We start from the raw sequence: 19,769 nt of genomic DNA on the forward strand, positions 1-19,769 counted from the left end.
AGTGTAAGTTTAACCTTGACGTGAATTAAAATTTAATAACTCATTGGTAAGAGTGTTACATTGCCACCACCTTGAAAAATTCCAACTTAAAATAATTGTCCTATTTCACTTATTGTCTGCCATCGAAACTTAACTTTTGACCTCATCAAGCTTTTCAATGATTGGCTAATGACGTCAGTCCTACATCGACTATCTTTGTCAAGATCCCAATATAAGAACGAAAAAAATACTACCCATAAATGGATTCGAGACCAATGGACTTGATTTTATGTGGGTTTTTTGTTTATAATGCTATAATTATTTTGTTTACAATGTCTTTAATTAAATGTTTTGAACTAATGTACTTAAAGGCAGGTTAATTGCCAAAGACCAGTATTTTCACTGGGTGTATCCAAAAATATGCACAAAGTAATAAACCTGTACAAATTTGGGCGCAAATGGTCATCAAAATTGCAAGAACATAATGAAAGGGGGGTGAATTGTTGTTCTTTCAGATGCCTATAAGAAAGGACTTCATCAGCCTTTCTTAGATTCGAATTGTTTGGTGTAAAAATACTTCTCTCTCTTAAGTACATTACTTCAGAGGGGTCGTTTCTAAGTATGTTAATAACAATAAACAGCTCTCCAGTTTTCTCTGCCAGATGAACTTTGTCACGCAAGTCACCAAAAAGGGGCACCATTTAACTTACCACATACAGATAATTCAACACCTTAATTTACACAATATTATTATGTAAAAGTGTGTAATAAATAAATTTATATAAAATAAGAAAAACAGAACTGGCGTTCACTATGTATACAGTACTATTTTCTCAAATAATAATGGTGTGATTTTGTACTGTGTAGAATGTGATGACGATGTCTAGCACGTTAATAATAGTATGGTTCAAAAGGGATGTTGAATTTGGTAATAATATCAATTTCAAGCAAGGACCAGCGGCAAAATCCATAGAGTTGCTTAAACAGAAATTATTGCTTTAGCAATTCTGCTAAGCAAACAATTATTAGTAGGATACCAGTCATAGATGGTCCATGTGAGATGGTGTTGTTGACTGGTAACCATATTCCGGTAAGCATCATTTTATTTTTGTTGTGCTTGCGTACTTGTTGAGCTGCTTAAAAACAGCTCTACGAAAATGGGTTCAAGAGATAATGATATGGAATAAAAATTACTGTTGTCAGCGGGAGTTACGAGTTTTCACCTGAAGTTGTAGACGTGAAAGTTGAGTGTTCACCAAACTTGCATGATATGAAACTTACTGAGGGGGAGGGGGGGTGATTTAGTCAAATGGTGGGGCTGCCTTTAAGTAGGGGGCTTCTACAAATCCAGAGTGTTGTTGCTTAACAAATATTTCATTTGGGTTGGCCTGAACAATACAATGGAAAACATTGTTTTGCGGTTCTGGTTGGTATACAATGCAGTACAGACTTTATTTACACTCCGGCCCGAGTTTGAATTAAAGGCACTGGGCAGTCCTTTAAAGATCAATATTTTCACGAAGGTGTATCCCAACATGCATAAAATAACAATAACAATAATGTGGAAATTGTGACTCAACATTGTTCATCGAATTGCAGGACAACAACGAAAGAAAACAAAAACACCGTTGTTGGAAGTCTTTTACTACCAACAACTCTCCATCGAAAACTAAGACGTTTTTATGCTAACAATTGTTTTATTAGTTATTACCAAAAGTGTCCAAGGCCTGCACTGTTATTTTATGAATTAGGATGTAGATGTCAAATCAAAGACACAAATTATTTTTAAATTACTGACAGCTCTTTATTCTGGGTATTGTATGTAGAAGTTTTAAACAGTATGTATGCAGTACTTTTTGTTAAGTGAAATGGTTTAAAAGGGGTTAAACTGTACGTTAAATTGACCTATTCCATTAATGGTGGTAGTAATTAACATTCAGCTGGAGACTTCCGAACGCTAGGTGGCAGCAAACTTTCCAGGTAAAATTCATTGTTCTCGGTAATGTGCGCGTGCTCAGAAGTACGTAAACAATGGAAATTCAACCTGGTAAGTCTGCTGCCACCAAGCATCCCAAAAGTGTCACATTTTAAAGACTCGCTGTTAATAAGAACTAAACTCCCTTGCGATCAAACTTTTATCTTTCGTTTTGGTCATTATTATTTTATTTTGTTTTCGTTTTAACTTTGCTTTTGGTTATCATGTTATAAATTGGCTTATAATAATATAGTTTCTTTAAATATTGTATTGTTTAACGCTGTAATAATATGGGGACCTTGGCGTATAAATATAACACTGAAGATGTATAAAAACAAACACGCAGGAAAGAGCTGGGTGTATATTTCAAAATAAATACTCACGATATAAAGAGGATAAAATCACTTTTGTAGTTTTTCATTTTCTATTTTATTTGTGGTAAACTTGTGATTATTTTCTCCGACTTCACCATACTATGCCCTTCAGATTTGTTTTTTTAAGGCTTCCTTTTTAGAGTATACCATGCCCAATTATATGGGACAGGGGGTGTCCCCCTCCCCCCCCCCCCCACAACAAAAATGTAAAAAATGTGCATGCTTTAACACACTTTTCCCTATTGTACCAAAGTACCCCCCCCCCCCCCCCCCAAAAAAAAAAAAAAAAAAAAAAAAAAAAAACTATTCTGCTACAGAATTCCTGAGTTTCCGACCACACAATAAGAGTGGGGTTACACCTAGCCTGGTTCCATGTCTTTATCCGCAAGGATTCACGAGCCTCGAAGCGTTATGTCAGATGTCCAGGCTAGGATCACTTCACCATTGAGCGTTAAACATTCACGAGACGTGTCACAAAAGATATTATCTGAAGGTCATAGGTCAATCTGTCCTTATTCTACCGTGTTTGGAAAAGCATTGACATAATCTGCATGGATAGACAGGATGTGAACCCTCTCCAGTTGATTCCGCCTGGTTTGATCCATCGTATCCTGTTGACGGCACGCTGGGGGTAAGCCTCTGTTAGTGTTAATAAGAATATGATTTCTATAAGCATTTTGAGGTTAGTGGACGACACATAGGGTGCGTTCGTTTAGCTTCTGGGTCGGCCCCGGTCTGCACCGGTACTTTCGAATAGCTTTGACGGGGCTCACCTAGGTCAGCCCCCAGTGCCCTGCTTGTCGAGTGGGTCACTTTGGGGTGGCCTGAGGTGCATGCTGTCACCACGAGAGGGCGGGTGTGATCGTTCGATTAGCTCTTGTCAGGGGCTCACCCGAGTGAGCACCGCGGAGTAGACTAGACCCAGTGAAGCTAAGCGAACGCACCCTATAGGAGTGAACTTTGGTTGCGATGTACCCCAAACAAAATATATATAAACAAAAAGTTTAGTGTCCTGGCTAGTATTTTGTTTACCACACTTCAAAATGGTCAGTAGCGCCATTCCCTCCAGAGCCAAATTGCATAGAGCTTCTAGGGACTAAGCATAACAATTGCTTTGCATGACATGTCGTCCTTCTCGATAAAAACAGGATTACCAACCAAAATGTCCACGTGATTTTCAGGATAAGCAAAAAAATCCGAATACCAGTAACAAGCAAAATGCAACTGAATTTGCTTAGGGAAAAAAAGACGCTGACATTGGCAGAGTATTTTGTCAGAATTTCAGTATTTTACTCTTTGCTTAATTTAAAAAAATTATCAAGAATGTATTAAATCATCATATCATGCAACCATGTCCGAGAAATCGCATAGATTTTCGAGGAAGACATTAAATTTAGGGCAACGATTTTCTCGTTTCTTTGTGCACTAAATTAGGCACAACTACAAACCGCAGCAATGGCGCGCGGTGCCCATGGCGGCGGCGTGCAGCACTTGCGCGCCTAGCCTGGGTTGGTGATGTAAAAAGTGTGACACGCGCGCGTATAATCAATGAGCGCAGTGGAAAACTGCGAACAGTGCGTAGTGCGTATATCGTGTAGTTCTGCTAATACCAAAGACAATGGTAGTAGTATGCGTGCGCTGAAACGCAAGCGGACAAAAAATGCGTCCCACGCGCGCGCAAAGCGCGTTGGGACATTCAAACGGCGTGTACGTACGCACGTTTGTGGGTGTGTGTGCACGGCAAATGCATGATGCCAGTGGAAGTACAAACCGAACGGAATGCATTAACAAAGTTTTTTACCTGAATTTGAAATTGTTCAAAAGACGGGCCGTAAACTTTGAGTTTACCGGGCAATGATCAGTTGGTGGTGTTTCATCATGAGGCCGCAGTTGCTGTTGTTGTATTTCATAATAAGTTTGTTGCAAGTTCGGCTCTCACTTTGTAACGAATGGGTGATTTGTAAGTAATTTTGTAAGATAGGCCTACCGTATGACCGTAGCCAAATTAATTATACTTATAGGATTACCTAGAACTGCTTAGCAAATTTCGTTGCTAAAACTTGAGTGATGCACCAGTCACAACAATGTAAACCTTAATAAGGTAATGTTGGCTGGTAACCTACGTTTTTCGATATAATAAGCAACACTCCTATTTGCTAAGCAATTTTTTTTTTTTTTTTTACATGTTTTACGAAACTGGGCCCGTATATTTACATTAATTGATTTCGTTGAAACTTAAAGGCAGTGGACACTATTGGAAATTACTCAAAATAATTATATTAGCATAAAACCTTACTTGGTAACGAGTAATGGGGGAGTGGTTGACAGTATAAAACATTGCGAGAAACGGCTCACTCTGAAGTAACGTAGTTTGATTTCGAGACCACAGATTTAGAATTTGAGGTCTCGAAATCAAGCATCTGAAAGCACACAACTTCGTGTGACAAGGGTGTTGTTTTTTTTCTTTCATTTCTCGCAACTTCGACGACCAATTGAGCTTAAATTTTCACAGGGTTGTTATTTTATGCATGAAATAATAATAATAATCATAATCATAACAACAACATGCATTTTTTTAGCGCCTAAAGGCAGTGGACACTATTGGTAATTGTCCAAGACTAGCCTTCACAGTTGGAGTATCTCAACATATGCATAAAATACCTAACAAGGGTGTTTTCTCCTTTCATTATTATCTCGCAACTTTGATGACCAATTGAGCTCAAATTTTCACAGGTTTGTTATTTTATGCATATGTTGAGATACACCAACTGTGAGGGCTAGTCTTTGACAATTACCAATAGTGTCCACTGCCTTTAACAGAAAGTGTATAATGGCTTTAATTGAGCTTGATGAGTTGAGTTTCTCTTTCTTGTTTTCACCTCATCAATTCAGTTCGAGATGATTGTGCGGAGTTCTATCGATTTACCCATCCGACCAAGTATGAAACCACAGTTACACTAACGTGTGATCCATGGTGAGTCTGATATAATTAGTGCCAATTTCATAATGCCTATATCGGCACAACAATGATAGCCGTTTTGTATTACTCTATATACATCATAAATATTCATGACCGAGAGTCGAGTTCTCATTGGTCCTTTCATTATCACGTGCCGATTTCATATACGCCTCTCTTAATACTTATGCATGAGGTACGTCACAATGCTAACCCCAAAACGAGGCGAGGGGCAGGCGCAGCCACTGCAATGACGTCATGCATAAATATTAAGAGAGGCGTATTGTAATGAAACTAATCGATTTGATTTCAGTTATACGACAGAACCCGTAGCACTATGGAGAAGAGCGACCGGGACGTCGCTTAAAAGTATAACATCTTGGAGGTCCATTAAGTTCGACCTCACTGGTAAATCAAACCACGTTCTAAGACACAATATGGCACTCACCATCAAAAGCGTTGGCAAGGCAGACGCTGGGATTTATGCGTGCTCAAGATTAAACAAGTAAGTCAAAGAAACTTTGTTTTTCTTCTTTTTCCCAGGGATAAGTTGGGTTATTGTCGACATGTCACACAAATCTTAATCAAGAAAAATATTAAATCAACCACGGCACATTTCCATGAAGCTGTTCAGCTGAAAAACACCGATTAGCAATTTTGCTTTGCTATTTATATAATAGAAATATTAAAATATATGTATAGTATTATATAACATTCAAAATGACACAATATTGAATCTATATTACGAATCTACACTTATAACAAGGGATTAAAAGGGTAGCGACGAGTTCCGTAAACGGCCGTTTAAACCCGGCAGAGTCGTGGCAGTGTGATAAAGGCCCGGGTTTGTGTTATAGGCCTTTGCATGTTAATCGGACAGAAAAGGGGAAAATTTACATCGTTTACATTAAACACTTGGAAAAGGTTCTTGCACTGCCGTGAACGATTGGTAAATAGTCCCAGTGTATACATACGTTATCAAAAAATACTGTTTTTGACCTAAAATTACCCAAAAATTGGTCTGTTCACAAACTGTGCAGTTTTAGAGCTTATCAACAACCAAATTCGGATTCAGTACCATTGAAAATCCTTGAACGTCAAATTTCATGCGGTCCGGAGATGGGGACCACGGAACCCCCAAAATAGGCCCCTGTTCACTACCCATCCCTTGGTCTAATATGCATAAAATAACAAACCTCTACCCGTAACAAGTGAGGTTTTTGTTGATAATTATTATTTTGAGTAATTACCAATAGTGCCCACTGCCTTTAAATCCACATTACTTTTATTTATTGCTAATCGAATAAAGCATGTTGACCTATTTCTCATTTATATTAGAGAAGATAATATTGTAAAAATGTTCTTTCTTTTTCTTCTTCGTAATTTAGACCGAAGAGTTTGCACCATGTTGTGATACGTCCCTATATGAACCCAATGTTTGAACGCAAAATCGAGTGGGATTACGATGGGGAAAAAATGCAGAAGCTGTAAGTTTAGCTTGTAGCGTTGTAATTTTGCTTCCTGTATTTGGTATCAACAATTTACCCTCATGAACATAACAATGTAGTTGCCGCTGTCATATTACTGGGTTTGAAACTTGGTGTCATGCTTGACGTTTGTTCTTTTCGGAATTTGTTTTAGAAAGTGGGCCATACTTTTTTTGAATAACTAATTTTTAAATCTACTATATCGTTGCGATACCCGCTGCCAAAACGTTTGGCAGCAGACTTACCAGGTAACATCAATTGTTCTCGGTCATGTGCGCACGCTCAGAACTATGTAAACAATCGAAATTTACCTGGTAAGTCTGCTGCCACCTAGCGTCCCGAAGTCTCACATTAGAGCTGACTAAATAGTCGCACAATAGAAACCATAGTTTAATAATGTGTTTCCTAATTTTGCAAACATCGTGTTAATTATCACGCGTGTTAACAACTATTATATGTTTTACCCACTTTTAGCATTTCACGCAGAACTATTTAAAAGAAACCTACCATTACTTACTTTAAATCATGATAGTTATGTGTGGATCTGTGAACACTTTTTTTTTCGATACTTATCTTCTTCTTCTTTTTTGCTCTTTGCCACCCCCCCCCCCCCTGCCATGGATTGACTTGTGTGCTAGAATTGACGATAGGAGAGAGCCCTCAGAATTCATGTTCAGATGGGACGAATGGTCGGGTTGTTCAGAATGCGGCCCCAGAGGTTCAACAACTTGGGGTAGAAGATACCGGATGGGTAATAAAATAATTAGACTCAAAAACAACCAGAGACTAATCAAGGTAGTCATTTTTTTTTTTTTTTTAATCAGAGTTCCCGCCAAGGCACAAAGTCATTGCACTGCTCAGCAGCCGATGTTTTGCTTACTGTGTGCGATTTCAACTTCAGAGAGCTTTTTGACCGTGAGCACACGAACGGGCATGCTAAATTTACTGCACGAAATAATGACGTGACGTAATGAACGCACGAGCTAGCCGCCAATATTTCTTGCTATTTCTGTGGAATAATGATTTTTTTAGCAAAATTCTTCCGCTACATGAGTAAACATTGCTTACCGTGACTATGCGCTTTGAAATTGGCCCCTGTTTGCCTAAAGATTGCGGTCTTGGTCGTCATGCTTGGAGCCCACTGGGCCAGCGCCAGTTGGTGCCAGTTTGCGCCAATGCAATTAACTGTGGCGCCTAGTATCACCGATAAGGTGCCTAGTGGCGTGTAGTGGCTCAAACTGCCTCCCAACTGGCTCGTGGTGGCCCATAATGATGCTAATACGACATTTTGTAAAGCGTCTAATGCAAAAAGCTTCTAAGCGCTTAAAGAGAACAACACAATTAGAGAAAGATACAAGAAAAAAGTTACAAAAAGCAGCTTTAAACAAATGACTGTTCAACAGGGACTTAAAACATTGTAAATAGGACTCTTCCAATGAAACGGTGCAGCATATACAAAAAAAACGTGGTTATAAAAAGGGAAGAAGCTCTTGTAGTTGAAAGCAATGACTGTTGTCCGGGTCGAGGAAAAATGATGAACAAGTTCAGATAAATAAGCAGAAGATTGACATGTTTGAGCCTTGAAAGTTGACTGAAGAATTGGTGTAATCGGCCTAAATGTTTGCTCCAATGTCATGCACAGGGTACGCTCATGAAATGGTTCAAACAGCCGATGCATACCACAATGGAGTTCCTTACAAAGAATCTCTGGGTTTATGGGATAGTCGATTTTGGGAACGCCTTAAGGATCCCATCCACGAAGATGTGAAGGTTAGACAACGGTGCTTACCTACCTGCCGACAAAGTAAGTATTTCATTAAAAGATACTGTATTGACATCTTTGGTAACAGACCGATCCATTAAATGTAGTGGACACTATGGTAATTGTCAAAGACTAGTCTTCTCACTTGGTATATCTAAACATATGCATAACATAACAAACCCGTGAAAATTTGAGCTTCAATTGAAGGTATTTTATTCAAATATTTGTAGCCAAAGGCTAAATTATAATTGAATGTACGAGGTAAAAAACATCAAGATGACATACATTTTAAGGCAGTGGACACCATTGGTAATTACTCAAAATAATTGTTAGCATAAAACCTTTCTTGGTGACGAGTAATGGGGAGAGGTTGATGGTTTAAAACATGTTGAGAAACGGCTCCCTCTGAAGTGACGTAGTTTTCGAGAAAGTAGTTTTCCACGAATTTGATTTCAAGACCTCGGATTTAGAACTTGAGGTCTCGAAACCAACCATCTCGCAAGTTCGATGACCGATTGAGCTCAAATTTTCGCAGGTTTGTCATTTGATGCATTGTGAAACACTATGTGGGAAGACTGGTCTTTGGCAATCTACCAAAGGAGTCCCGTGTAAGTGTAATGTCAATAATGTGGACGTTGTGGTTGTGTCTTACAAAAAGTATACACAGGGTAGAATGCAAATTAAATCATGTGTAAGGTTTTACTATTTAAAATGTAATCTGTCTCTTTGTTTTCCCTACACGCTACATCCTGCACAGATAATGCAAGGAAATTTGCAGACCAAATACAGAGTTACCAAAACCGTGAGTGAAATCTCCAAACAAAAAAAGTGTATTTATAAAAACATAGCTATAATTATAATTATAAGGGGCTAATCATCCTTACTCGCAGCTAAGAGCTGAGTTGCGAAGGCTACAACGTGTTCGTAAGCAGGCTGCTGCTGTTGTCGTTGTTGTCGATGTTGTTGTTGTTGGTGGTGGTGGTGTTGATTTTGTTATTGTTGTAGTCGTAGTTGTGGTCGTTGATTTTGGTGTTGTTGCTGTTGCTGTTCGCGTGATCATTGCTGCCCTCTAGCGTCTCAATACAACTTACTGACTTTACTTGTCTTAACCGTTTTTACACTTGCAGCTGTTTGTAGCTTTACCAAGCCAGTGTCAGTCGATTTTGTGCGTCTAGGAAGTACCATTAGGCTCATCTGTGACTGGTGGTAAGTTTTAACGAGATAACAAAGTAGACAACAAACACGAGATTCAGTCTACAATATTGTTAATTACAAATTTTATACAAGTGACAAACAAGCGAGATGCCGGAGAAAATCACAGTGGACCTATTTTCTGTCTCAGTTAAGACGGAAACTATTTTCGTGAAACTGTTGTACTAATTTCTCACAATCTGCAGCACTTCAGCAGATAGCCTAATATTTTAAAGGAAGCTTTTCCATTAGAACATCTTTAAACCGTGTTTAGTGCATGAAGTAGACGTCTGTGTCTTGAGTAAAAAAAAAAACTAAAAAAAAAAAACTTTAATACTGACGAACCTTGAGCAATATGGGGCTTTTGGGACGGTTGGTGGCAGCAGACTTACCAGGTTAAAATCAATTGTTCTCGGTCATGTGCGCATGCGCAAAACTACGTAAGCAATATACCTTTTTGCAAATACCATTGCGCAAGCGCAGATTGTTAAATGAGAGGGATTGTAGGATAGATATGGATCAAAATAATTTGATCACGAGCTAAACAACAATGCACCCATTCCAAGCTTTACGCGCGCGCCCCAGTATTTTTCGCGAAATGGTCTATATTGAAGATAGCAAAAATCCGACCTCCCGTAAAGGATTGTGGGAAATTGTTTGCACCTCCAGACGGTCGTCACGTCACGTAACGTAAGTTTGTAAACATTGACATTGTTTGTGGTGGACGGTCATGCTTCTGTGGCGGAAGACAGTTTCACCCACGAATGGGTGACCGGGTTTTGACCAATCAGAGACTTGAAACCGTCCAAGGTATTTATTAATACTACTTATTACCATCTATTTTGTTAACTGCAGTGTCAAACGTTACGGTGGAATTAAGTGGTTCAAGCTAAATAAGGTCCGACGTACAGGAAGTGAGATTACCTATGACTGGCACGAGAACGAGAGCCGCAATCGTATTGTGCTGAACTACGACATGTCATTGGAGATAAGACGGGCTAGAGTTACGGACCAGGGCAGCTACACATGTTTTGACAGCTCCGTTGACCCAGCCGCCTTTGAGTACATCGAGCTTGCGTAAGATCGGTTCATCTCTTTTATATGCCTGTAATATCAAATAACTGCTTATAAAGCAGATATGTCACTTTTCGTGGCCGAGTGGTTATAAGAGCACTGAATCCAAACTCTTGTGTTTCTGATCTGCAGGGGGTGTGGGTTCGAATCCCACGCCATGACACTAACGTGTCCTTACGCAAGACACAAAACAATTGCTTCGTCCTTCGGATGGGACGTAAAGCCGTTGGTCCCATGTGTTGTTAAAACGCATGTAAAATAACCCAGTGCACTTATCATGAAGAGAAGGGGTTCGGCCCGGTGTTCCTGGCTGGATTGGCAGCATATTGCGCCACAGCACATTGTAAACCATTACATGGGGCTTAAGGATTAGGTCTTATGTCTCAAAATTCGCCCCACTCCTTCCAGTAATAATACCTGGCACTTTGTATCCTTTGAAAAAAGGCGCGTTATAAATACGGTTATTATTTAGGGAATAAAACAGTGCGAGTACCCGGTCTTCACTGCGTGGTAATGACCGGGTCGGTGGATGGCGCTATTGACGGACCTCGCCGGTGGCTGGCGGACCGAGCCGAACCTATGAACACTATGTTATAAAACTAACATGTCAACGTCCTTTCAAAAGGATAAGAATGGAAAAATGCACCCTAGTCGCACAACAAGTTGTGTGCTTTCAGATGCCTTTAATGGGAGACGTTTTGGACGTTTGGTGGCAGCAGACTTACCAGGTAAAATCCATTGTTCTCGGTTATATGCGCATGCTCAGAACTACGTGAACAATGGAAATTTACCTGTTAAGTCTGCTATCGCCTCTAGTGTTCAAAAGTGTCCCATTCGTGACATCAGCTGAGGTCTCTTATAATTTAAATAATTTCAATGAGAAATGTAATACTTTCTTTCTCAAACACTACGTTACCCTTCAGAGGGAGCCGTTTCTCACCATGTTTTATACTATCAACAGCTGCTCCCCATTACTAGTTACCAAGTCAGTTTTTATGATAAAAATTATTTTTAGTAACTATCAACAGTGTCCACTGGGTTTTTTCAGCTGCTCTGTGAAATTGGGTGCAGGCTGGGGCCCATAGAACTTCTATTTTAGTATGCTTTTCATCATCAGTTTGAAACTAATTTAAAATAAGGTGAAGCACGTATAACGTAATATTCTTCTTTCAAACAGCCGTTCAAGTTTGAGTTTCCATATATTATTTACAAAAACTACAAAACACGCCCTGCGTGTTGTGGACACCACCAAGAAAGGGAAGAGACAAAGACTATACAGCGGAAGGAAGCGTGTCTTCACCAAGTGGAGCACGTGGGGACCGTGCAGTAGCTGCGGTGAGCCTGGAAAACGTGCACGAATAGGTGAGCACCTATACTAAGGTTTCAAGTCTTTGATCTGCCCCCGATTTCACGAAACTCATCGCAAGTAGTGACGCATCGTAGGGTTTGCGATGCGTCGCAGACCTATAAGACACGTCGCGGCTGCGACGAGTTCGCAACTTACGACGTGTAACCGGTCGCAACTTGCATTTGCGACGCGTTGCAGTGCTTCGTTAAATCGGGGGCAGGGCGTTTTACCTGCAGCTGTTAGCCGCTACAAACAGCGCCCTCTTGTTATCAACCTTCTTGTGGAACACCATAGTGTCCAGTGACCAGTGTATCTAATAACGGTGATGAACGGTAGACTTTTGTCTACTTATAATAATGTTTTTATCTATAGTTTGTAATTTTTGATGTCATATATTGTTATATTTATATTCATATTTAAATTTATATTTTTACATAGTTTTTAACGCTTCCTGTAGTGGCGGCTTTCCGCTGTTGGATGTCAATAAATAAATAAATAAAAATAAAAATAAATAAATTTGTATGTTTTTAATAGCCATCAAAAATTACCATCAACGAGCACCTTTTAAATAATTGCGTGAACTTTTTTCTTTTTCTTGTTGTTCCCTTTTTTTTTTTTTGTATCCAGGTACCTGCTTCATTTTAGAAAAATACAGAAAGCAAGAAGTCGTCGACTTCCCGTGCTTCCGACATAACATGGTTTTAAAGTCGTTAGGATGGAAGGGCATGAGCAGTTCTGAAATGAGAAAGAAAGGTGAAGCATACTTGGATGAAAAAGAGATCCAATCCTGCAATGTGCCATGTGCAGCTTTAGGTAAACAATTTATTATTTTGAATGGAAGATTGACCCCCCAAAGAGTTATATATATATATATATAGCAAATAGAGGGCGCACTCCTGGTGATGATGCTTCTTGCACAAAACGCGACGGGACCATAGATATAGATGTCTGATCTTTAAATGTGTAAAGCACAAGTGTACGTGTGGGTGTAGGGAATATCAGTTCTATTTGTTCTGTACAGACCATTAAGACAACTCGTTAAACAATCTACCATCAGATGGGTCCAGATGTAAAAACAAGAACCGTTAAAAAATCCTAACAATAATTTGTGTTTTGGCAAAGTGTGTAATGTTTGACTTCTCCTAACTATACCCCCTCTCTTTCGCCCCACCCCCTCCCTCTTTTGATCTCTCCTATTGCTCTTTAGTTGAGTATGACCCGTTTTCTGCAGTTGCAAAAAAGTATAAAGCAGCTGGAAAGGAAAAAGACTCGGCGTTGGAGAAAACAAAAGGTAACTGATGTTCAGTGTCTAAACTAATTATGAGCTGTTCGATGGTCGAGTTGACTAATAATATATAACTCTTATATATCGCATTTCACAATAACCGTATCATTGCCCTGCTGGTCAGAGAACCAACACCATCCCTTTTAATGTTTATCAGCTCCCTTGGGAGTATACAACCTGGACAACAGTTCTTATCGCTCTAAAGGCTTTTGCATTCACAATATCAACCTCTACCATTGCAGGTACCCATTTATACCCCTGGGTGGAGAGAAGCAATTATAGTAAAGTATCTTGCTCAAGGACACAAGCGTAATGACGTGGATTCGAACCCACACTCCGGTGACTGCACCAGAACTTGAATTCGATGCTCTTAACCACTCGGCCATGACACTCACAACAAACCGGTGTTTAGCTACGAAGACGAAACAATAGATTCATTTATATTATTGGTTTAAAGGCACTGGGCACCTTTGATAATTGTCAAAGACCAGTGTTTTCACTTGGTGTATCATCAATAATAATTTTTATGTCTAAACTAACAAATCTGTGAAAATTTGGACTCAACCAGAGAATAGTGAAAGGAAAACACCCTTGTTGCTTAAGTGTGTGTGCCTTCGGATACCTATAATCTTAAGACAGAAATTACCTCATTCTCAAAAACTACGTTACTCCAGGGGGACCCGTATCTCACAATGGTTTATACCACCAACAGCTCTCCATTGCTCGTTATCTAAGTAATTATGTAAACTAACAATTATTTTGAATAAAAACCATTTGTGAGCGTAGATGGATTTCACTAAGAGTTAAGACTAGTCATATACTCGATCTAACTTAGGACTTATGCTTAGGACTAGTTCTAAGTCAAGACTAGTCCTTACTCTTTGTGAAATCGACCCAGTGCCTGTAAGTACGCGATAAAACATAGCAAAGCTAAATCTGTTGAATTGATTCAGTTACCATGGTTTTATATAAAAAAAATGTCTTTTTCATCTATTGTTTTCAGTTGAACAGACAAAGGTGCAGATTTACGTAAAAGATGACGTCACTCTTCCCTGTCCACAGTAAGTGCATTCATTCTCATAATTTAGCGTGAAACGAATAAAAAAACAATTTATATCAAATATTAAACACATGGGGTTGATGGTGGCGTGACGCAGATATGTGTCCTCGATCAAGGGGCCTTCATCCAAGCTTGGGCTCTAAAGACCTTAATCATGGTGCTGCCATCTTGAATTTCTCTCATTTATATCAATGTCATCAAACCGAGATTGGAAGAACAAAATAGTCTGGTTCCTATTTGCAAAATGATGATTAGCATTCATTCGACACGAGAAACATGACCAAGATGGAGGCAGCAGGGTAATAAAGGTCGACGAGTTCTTTCAAGCATAGCTCTCCCCATCTCACGGAAGTCCTTCGTGTTGATGACACGGAAATAGCTATAGTCCTAGCTGTCTCGGCTAAAGGCACGGTCACACAGGCCCCGATAACGAGAACGAAAACGATAACGATACAAATGCACGCCCTCGATTGGTTGAATGAGCGTGGGCGTGTTCTACGTGGAGCAATTCAACCAATCGAGGGTGTGCACTTTTATCGTTCTCGTTTTCGTTCTCGTTATCGGGGCCCGTGTGTGACCGGGCCTTATTTCTGCCAGCAGACATCCTTACATGCGTGCATATTACATCAAAGATGACAGCCAGTGTAAGGGGTTCTATAATAGCCCTTGTTTAAACCCAGTTTTGGATTCGGCTCAGGCTATAGCTTGGCCAGGCGGTAGTATAGACGAGAGGAAGCCAAAGCTGTGGTTCCGAAAAGGGCACTTACAGTTCATTGTAATATTGTATTCAGGGCCACAGACTCTGACGTCATAGAGTGGAAGAACTCCGTTCTCACTTCAATGCCGTCAGCATCGAGCGATTCGAACTTGCCTCGTGTGTACGTTGACGTACAAACAGGAAGCCTACACATCTCCAATGCCAGCCTATCAGACAGCCACTCTTATCACTGCTCGTTGAATGGAATACGCGTTCTATCTACACGATTACTTGGTAATTACTTTCTTACTGCTACTTTCTAGGCCTATACGTTTTCCTCCAAACACTCTTTTTCAACTAGGCGATTCATAGAGGTGCTTAATATAGCACTCATTAATAATGCTTGGACCAGGGCCCATTCATAAAGCCTTTAAGCACATTAACCTGCAAAGCAAAGAAAAGTATTCCGTGGGAAAGACACGGTACCAGCCAAAATAACATGAACTTTACATTGACATGACTGGTATACCTACCCATTTTGTGGTCAGCATAGTCATTTTCTAATGCAGTATTATCTGCTTAACGACTTTTTGAAATTGGGCCAAGGTTAATACAAAACTGCAATATCTTGTGTTTCATCATTAAAGGCAGTACACACTATTGGTAAATATTCAAAATAGTTATTAGTATACAGCCTTACTTAAGTTGGTGACGAGTAATGGGGATGGGTTGATTATTATAAAACATTGTTAGAAACAACTCCCTTTGAAGTGACGTAGTTTTCATAAAAGATATAATTTTCCACGAATTTGATTTTCGAGACCTCCGGTTTCGAACTTGAGGTCTCGAAATCAAGCGTCTGAAAGCACACAACTTCGTGCGACAATGGTCATTAATATCTCGCAACTTCGACCGATTGAGCTCAAATTTTCACAGGTTTGTTATTAACGCATATGTTGAGATACACAAACTGTGAAGACTAGTCTTTGACAATTACCAATATAGTGTCCAGTGTCTTTAACGGCTTTTTGAAATTGGGCCCAGGTTACCAAACTGCAATGTCTTGTGTTTCATCATTAACTGACTGTACCCGGATTTTGGTGGTCATACAGCCTCACCCGGAGTTTTTAGAGCATAATATTGATCAAGAAGACGTCAGATTATTCCCTCCCGCTTCGCATGATGTTCCTAAATTAAAACTCATAACGTATTTCTGTTTCTGCCCTCAGTCTCAAAGCAAATTGTGGACATGAAAGGTAAGTTAATGTATTTGTTGGTTTCATTGCAACATGCGTCGACGCAATACCAAAATATGATTACAACTTGAATTTCGATGTTGAGCATCTTAATGTATTATAAAGAAATTTAACATGAATGTCTTAATGTATTATAAAGAAATTTAACATGAATGTATGTTGTATCTGTCAATTTGCAGATGTTCAGCTGTTAGCCTCCACTTCGTGTGATATTTTCCTGAAATTAAATTCATGTAAATTGAAATAAGCAGAAGATGTAGGTCTACATTTATATAACCTATCCCTTACTAAAGGCAGTGGACACTAATGGCAATTCCTCCAAATAATTATCCATAAAACCTCACTTGGTAACGAGTAATGGGGAGAGGTCGATAGTATAAAGCATTGTGAGAAACGGCTCCCTCTGAAGTGACATAGTTTTCGAGAAAGGGGTAATTTTCCACGAATTTGATTTCGAGACCTCAGGTTTAGAATTTGAGGTCTCAAAATCAACCATCTAAAAGCACACAACTTCTTGTGACAAGGGTGTTTTTTCTTTCATTATTATCTCGCAACTTCGACGACCAATTTAGCTCAAATTTTCACAGGTTTATTGTTTTATGCATAATGTTGAGATACACCAACTGAGAAGACCCCGGTCTTTGACAATATTACTAATAGTGTCCAGTGTCTTTATAAGGGTCTGTACAAAATCATTTCTTAGAGAATAGTGTCCGAATGGGTGACTTTTAGGTGTATAGGTGTCCGCAGACTTACGAGGCCCAATTTCATTGAGCTGCTCGAGCACACACAAAGAAAGCTAAGCAAAACAAAATTGTGCTTACCAGATTAGGTTTATCAGTCAAAATACCATGTCACATGTACAATTCGTGACTGGTATCCTGCGCATTATTGCCAAACATGGTTTTTGTTTAAGCAGTGTACTCTGCTTAACCAGCTCTATGAAGTTTGGCCCTGGTAGAAACCATTGTTCTCGGTAGTGTACGCATATTTAAAACTATGTAAACAATGAAAATTTACCTGGTAATAGTCTGCTGCCACCTAGCGTTCATACGTCTCTCGTTTCTCGTTTGTAATTAATAACACCTTTTCTGTCACAATTTGTTTTTATTGCAGCTCTCAAAGTGAGTTCTCTCTACATCGGAAAGGTCCTCTTTGTCATCACAGCAATCTTCGTCATCATCACGACTGTTAGAGTCATCTTGAAATATGTACTTGATTATATGATACCCAGTCGTCGAATATAAATCTCACCGTGGTCACTCGTTTTAAACGAGTCGCAACCAGACTACCGATGTTGCAGCGTGAAGTATGCAAACTGCAAGTGGCTGAAACACCGGGATCGTGGTGGCCCCCCCTTGTTTAGAACCATGCCTCGCCCCACCCCCAGGAAAAAAAAAAACGATTAGAGGAGAATTGCAAAGAAATAAGGACGGTTCTAAAAAAAAAAAAATTGTAAAAAAGAAATATATATGTATTTGTATGTATATACCAATTCATAAAGCAATTTATCAAATCAAATATAAACATTAAGACTTAAAAATTAGTTTATTAATTGTTAATTAATAAGTTAATAAAAAAGTAATTAATTATAAACTACGAAAGCCCAATGTCTAGTTATCGCAGTTTTCATGTTCACAATTTTATTTTGGAAAGAGTTTTGTTTTTGTTTGTGTGTTGAAGTGTTTTGAGAGTAGGCCTAGTTAAATTTTATTTTAAAGAGTACCAGGTAGTTATTATTGTGCGAACACCGGGGAAATTTATTTTAAAAGGGATAATTATAAAAAGCTTTGCATACCTGCATTTTTAGTCAGGGAAAAACATAACAAGATCTGTATGAGACGACCTCTAACAAACGTTCAATTATGAGAATGAGTATCTGCCAATCACCAAGAGAGGGCGCTCTTCACCAGGTAATGTCAACAACTTGGGAATAGGAGAAGCATGATGACGGTCACTGATGACAGCAAATACCTTGTGTTTTGCGTGTTTTTGATTTTGTATTTTAGATTTAGCCAAACTGTATTTTGTTTTTCAAAACACATTGCCAGCAAAAACCAAACTGTTCTGGAACAGGACGTACTGGACACGAGTTCCCCAATGATAACAAGCGGTGTGCATGAGTTTTTGGGAGTGTTATCTTCTGCTAGGGTAATTAGCAAAAATTACAAAATGCTGGCCTACCAAAAATTGAGAAGAAATCTGAAGTTTAGTTGTATGACAATGTATCTGATTTAAATTTCAAGAGGCTGAGAGACTTCTAAATATTTTTTGAGTATTTTTGAATTTTTAGCATTTACCATTGTTTGATATAGGAGTTGTGCACCCTTACCTGGTAGGTCTGCTGCCCTCTAGTGGCAGAGCTTTCAAAAAGTCTCCCATTTGATTCAGAATAATGATTAACAATTTCCTCTCACCCCATCGTCCGTCTCTGTTTCCTGCGCATGAATTATACGTATATTCACACATCGGTAATTGGTTGGCGCGAAGTTATATAAAAAAGACGCGCCTGTCCTACCACTTAAAGGAACTGTAAACTATTGCTAATTATTCCAATAAATTGTTACCATACAAACTTACTTGGTAACGAGCAATGGAGAGCTATAGATAAAAATACAACATTGTGAGAAACTGCTCCCTCTGAAGTAACGTAGTTTTCGAGAGAGAGTTAATTTGTCTCACTCAATTATTAAAAGACTGCCTCAGGCCTGAAGCCTTTTTTTGTTAGGCATCTGAAAGTAATGCACATGTGCAGGTATGGTGTATTTTATTTCAGCATTCCCTTAAAGGCAGTGGACACTACTGGTAATTACTCAAAATAATTATTTGCATAGAACCTTTCTTGGTGACAAGTAATGGGGAGAGGTTGGTGGTATACAACATTGTGAGAAACCGCTCCCTCTGAAGTGCCATAGTTTTGGAGAAAGAAGTAATTTTCCACGAATTTGATTTCGAGACCTCAAGTTTAGAACTTGAGGTCTCGAAATCAACCATCTAAACGCACACAACTTCGTGTTACAAGGGTGTTTTCTTCTTTCATTATTATCTCGCAACTTTGATGACCGATTGAGCTCAAATTTTCACAGGTTTGTTATTTTATGCATATGTTGAGATACACCAACTGTGAAGGCTAGTCTTTGACAATTACCAATAGTGTCCACTGCCTTTAAACTTCGAATACCAAAATTTCCACAGATTTATTATTAGGGCGTAATTGTTATTAAAAGGATGAATATTTAAATCAAACTGAGGTGGAAAGGGAACCTGGAAACAAGTTCCTTTTAAAAAAAAAAATATTAATGCAAGTTAATATTTAATATTGATT

General features: G+C 39.0%; 1 protein-coding gene across 3 annotated transcripts; it reads left to right on the forward strand.

Moving 5' to 3' along the window:
- Window positions 1-4,062: 4,062 nt before the first annotated feature.
- Window positions 4,063-17,911, forward strand: LOC139952641 (uncharacterized). Of its 3 annotated transcripts, XM_071951846.1 has the most exons (16): window positions 4,063-4,288; window positions 5,221-5,302; window positions 5,598-5,789; window positions 6,673-6,771; window positions 7,410-7,522; window positions 8,414-8,575; window positions 9,291-9,335; window positions 9,661-9,739; window positions 10,580-10,801; window positions 11,976-12,160; window positions 12,774-12,959; window positions 13,354-13,437; window positions 14,435-14,492; window positions 15,283-15,482; window positions 16,418-16,444; window positions 17,561-17,911. In XM_071951846.1, the coding sequence occupies exons 1-16, from the start codon at window positions 4,183-4,185 to the stop codon at window positions 17,689-17,691; spliced, it is 1,971 nt and encodes a 656-aa protein (XP_071807947.1). In that variant the 5' UTR covers window positions 4,063-4,182; the 3' UTR covers window positions 17,692-17,911. The 3 variants fall into 3 exon arrangements, with proteins under 3 accessions (XP_071807947.1, XP_071807949.1, XP_071807948.1); XM_071951848.1 differs by lacking the exon at window positions 15,283-15,482; XM_071951847.1 differs by lacking the exon at window positions 9,291-9,335.
- Window positions 17,912-19,769: the final 1,858 nt, after the last annotated feature.

The sequence above is a fragment of the Asterias amurensis genome, chromosome 20 (genome assembly GCF_032118995.1).
Source record: "Asterias amurensis chromosome 20, ASM3211899v1".
Lineage (NCBI taxonomy): Eukaryota > Metazoa > Echinodermata > Asteroidea > Forcipulatida > Asteriidae > Asterias > Asterias amurensis.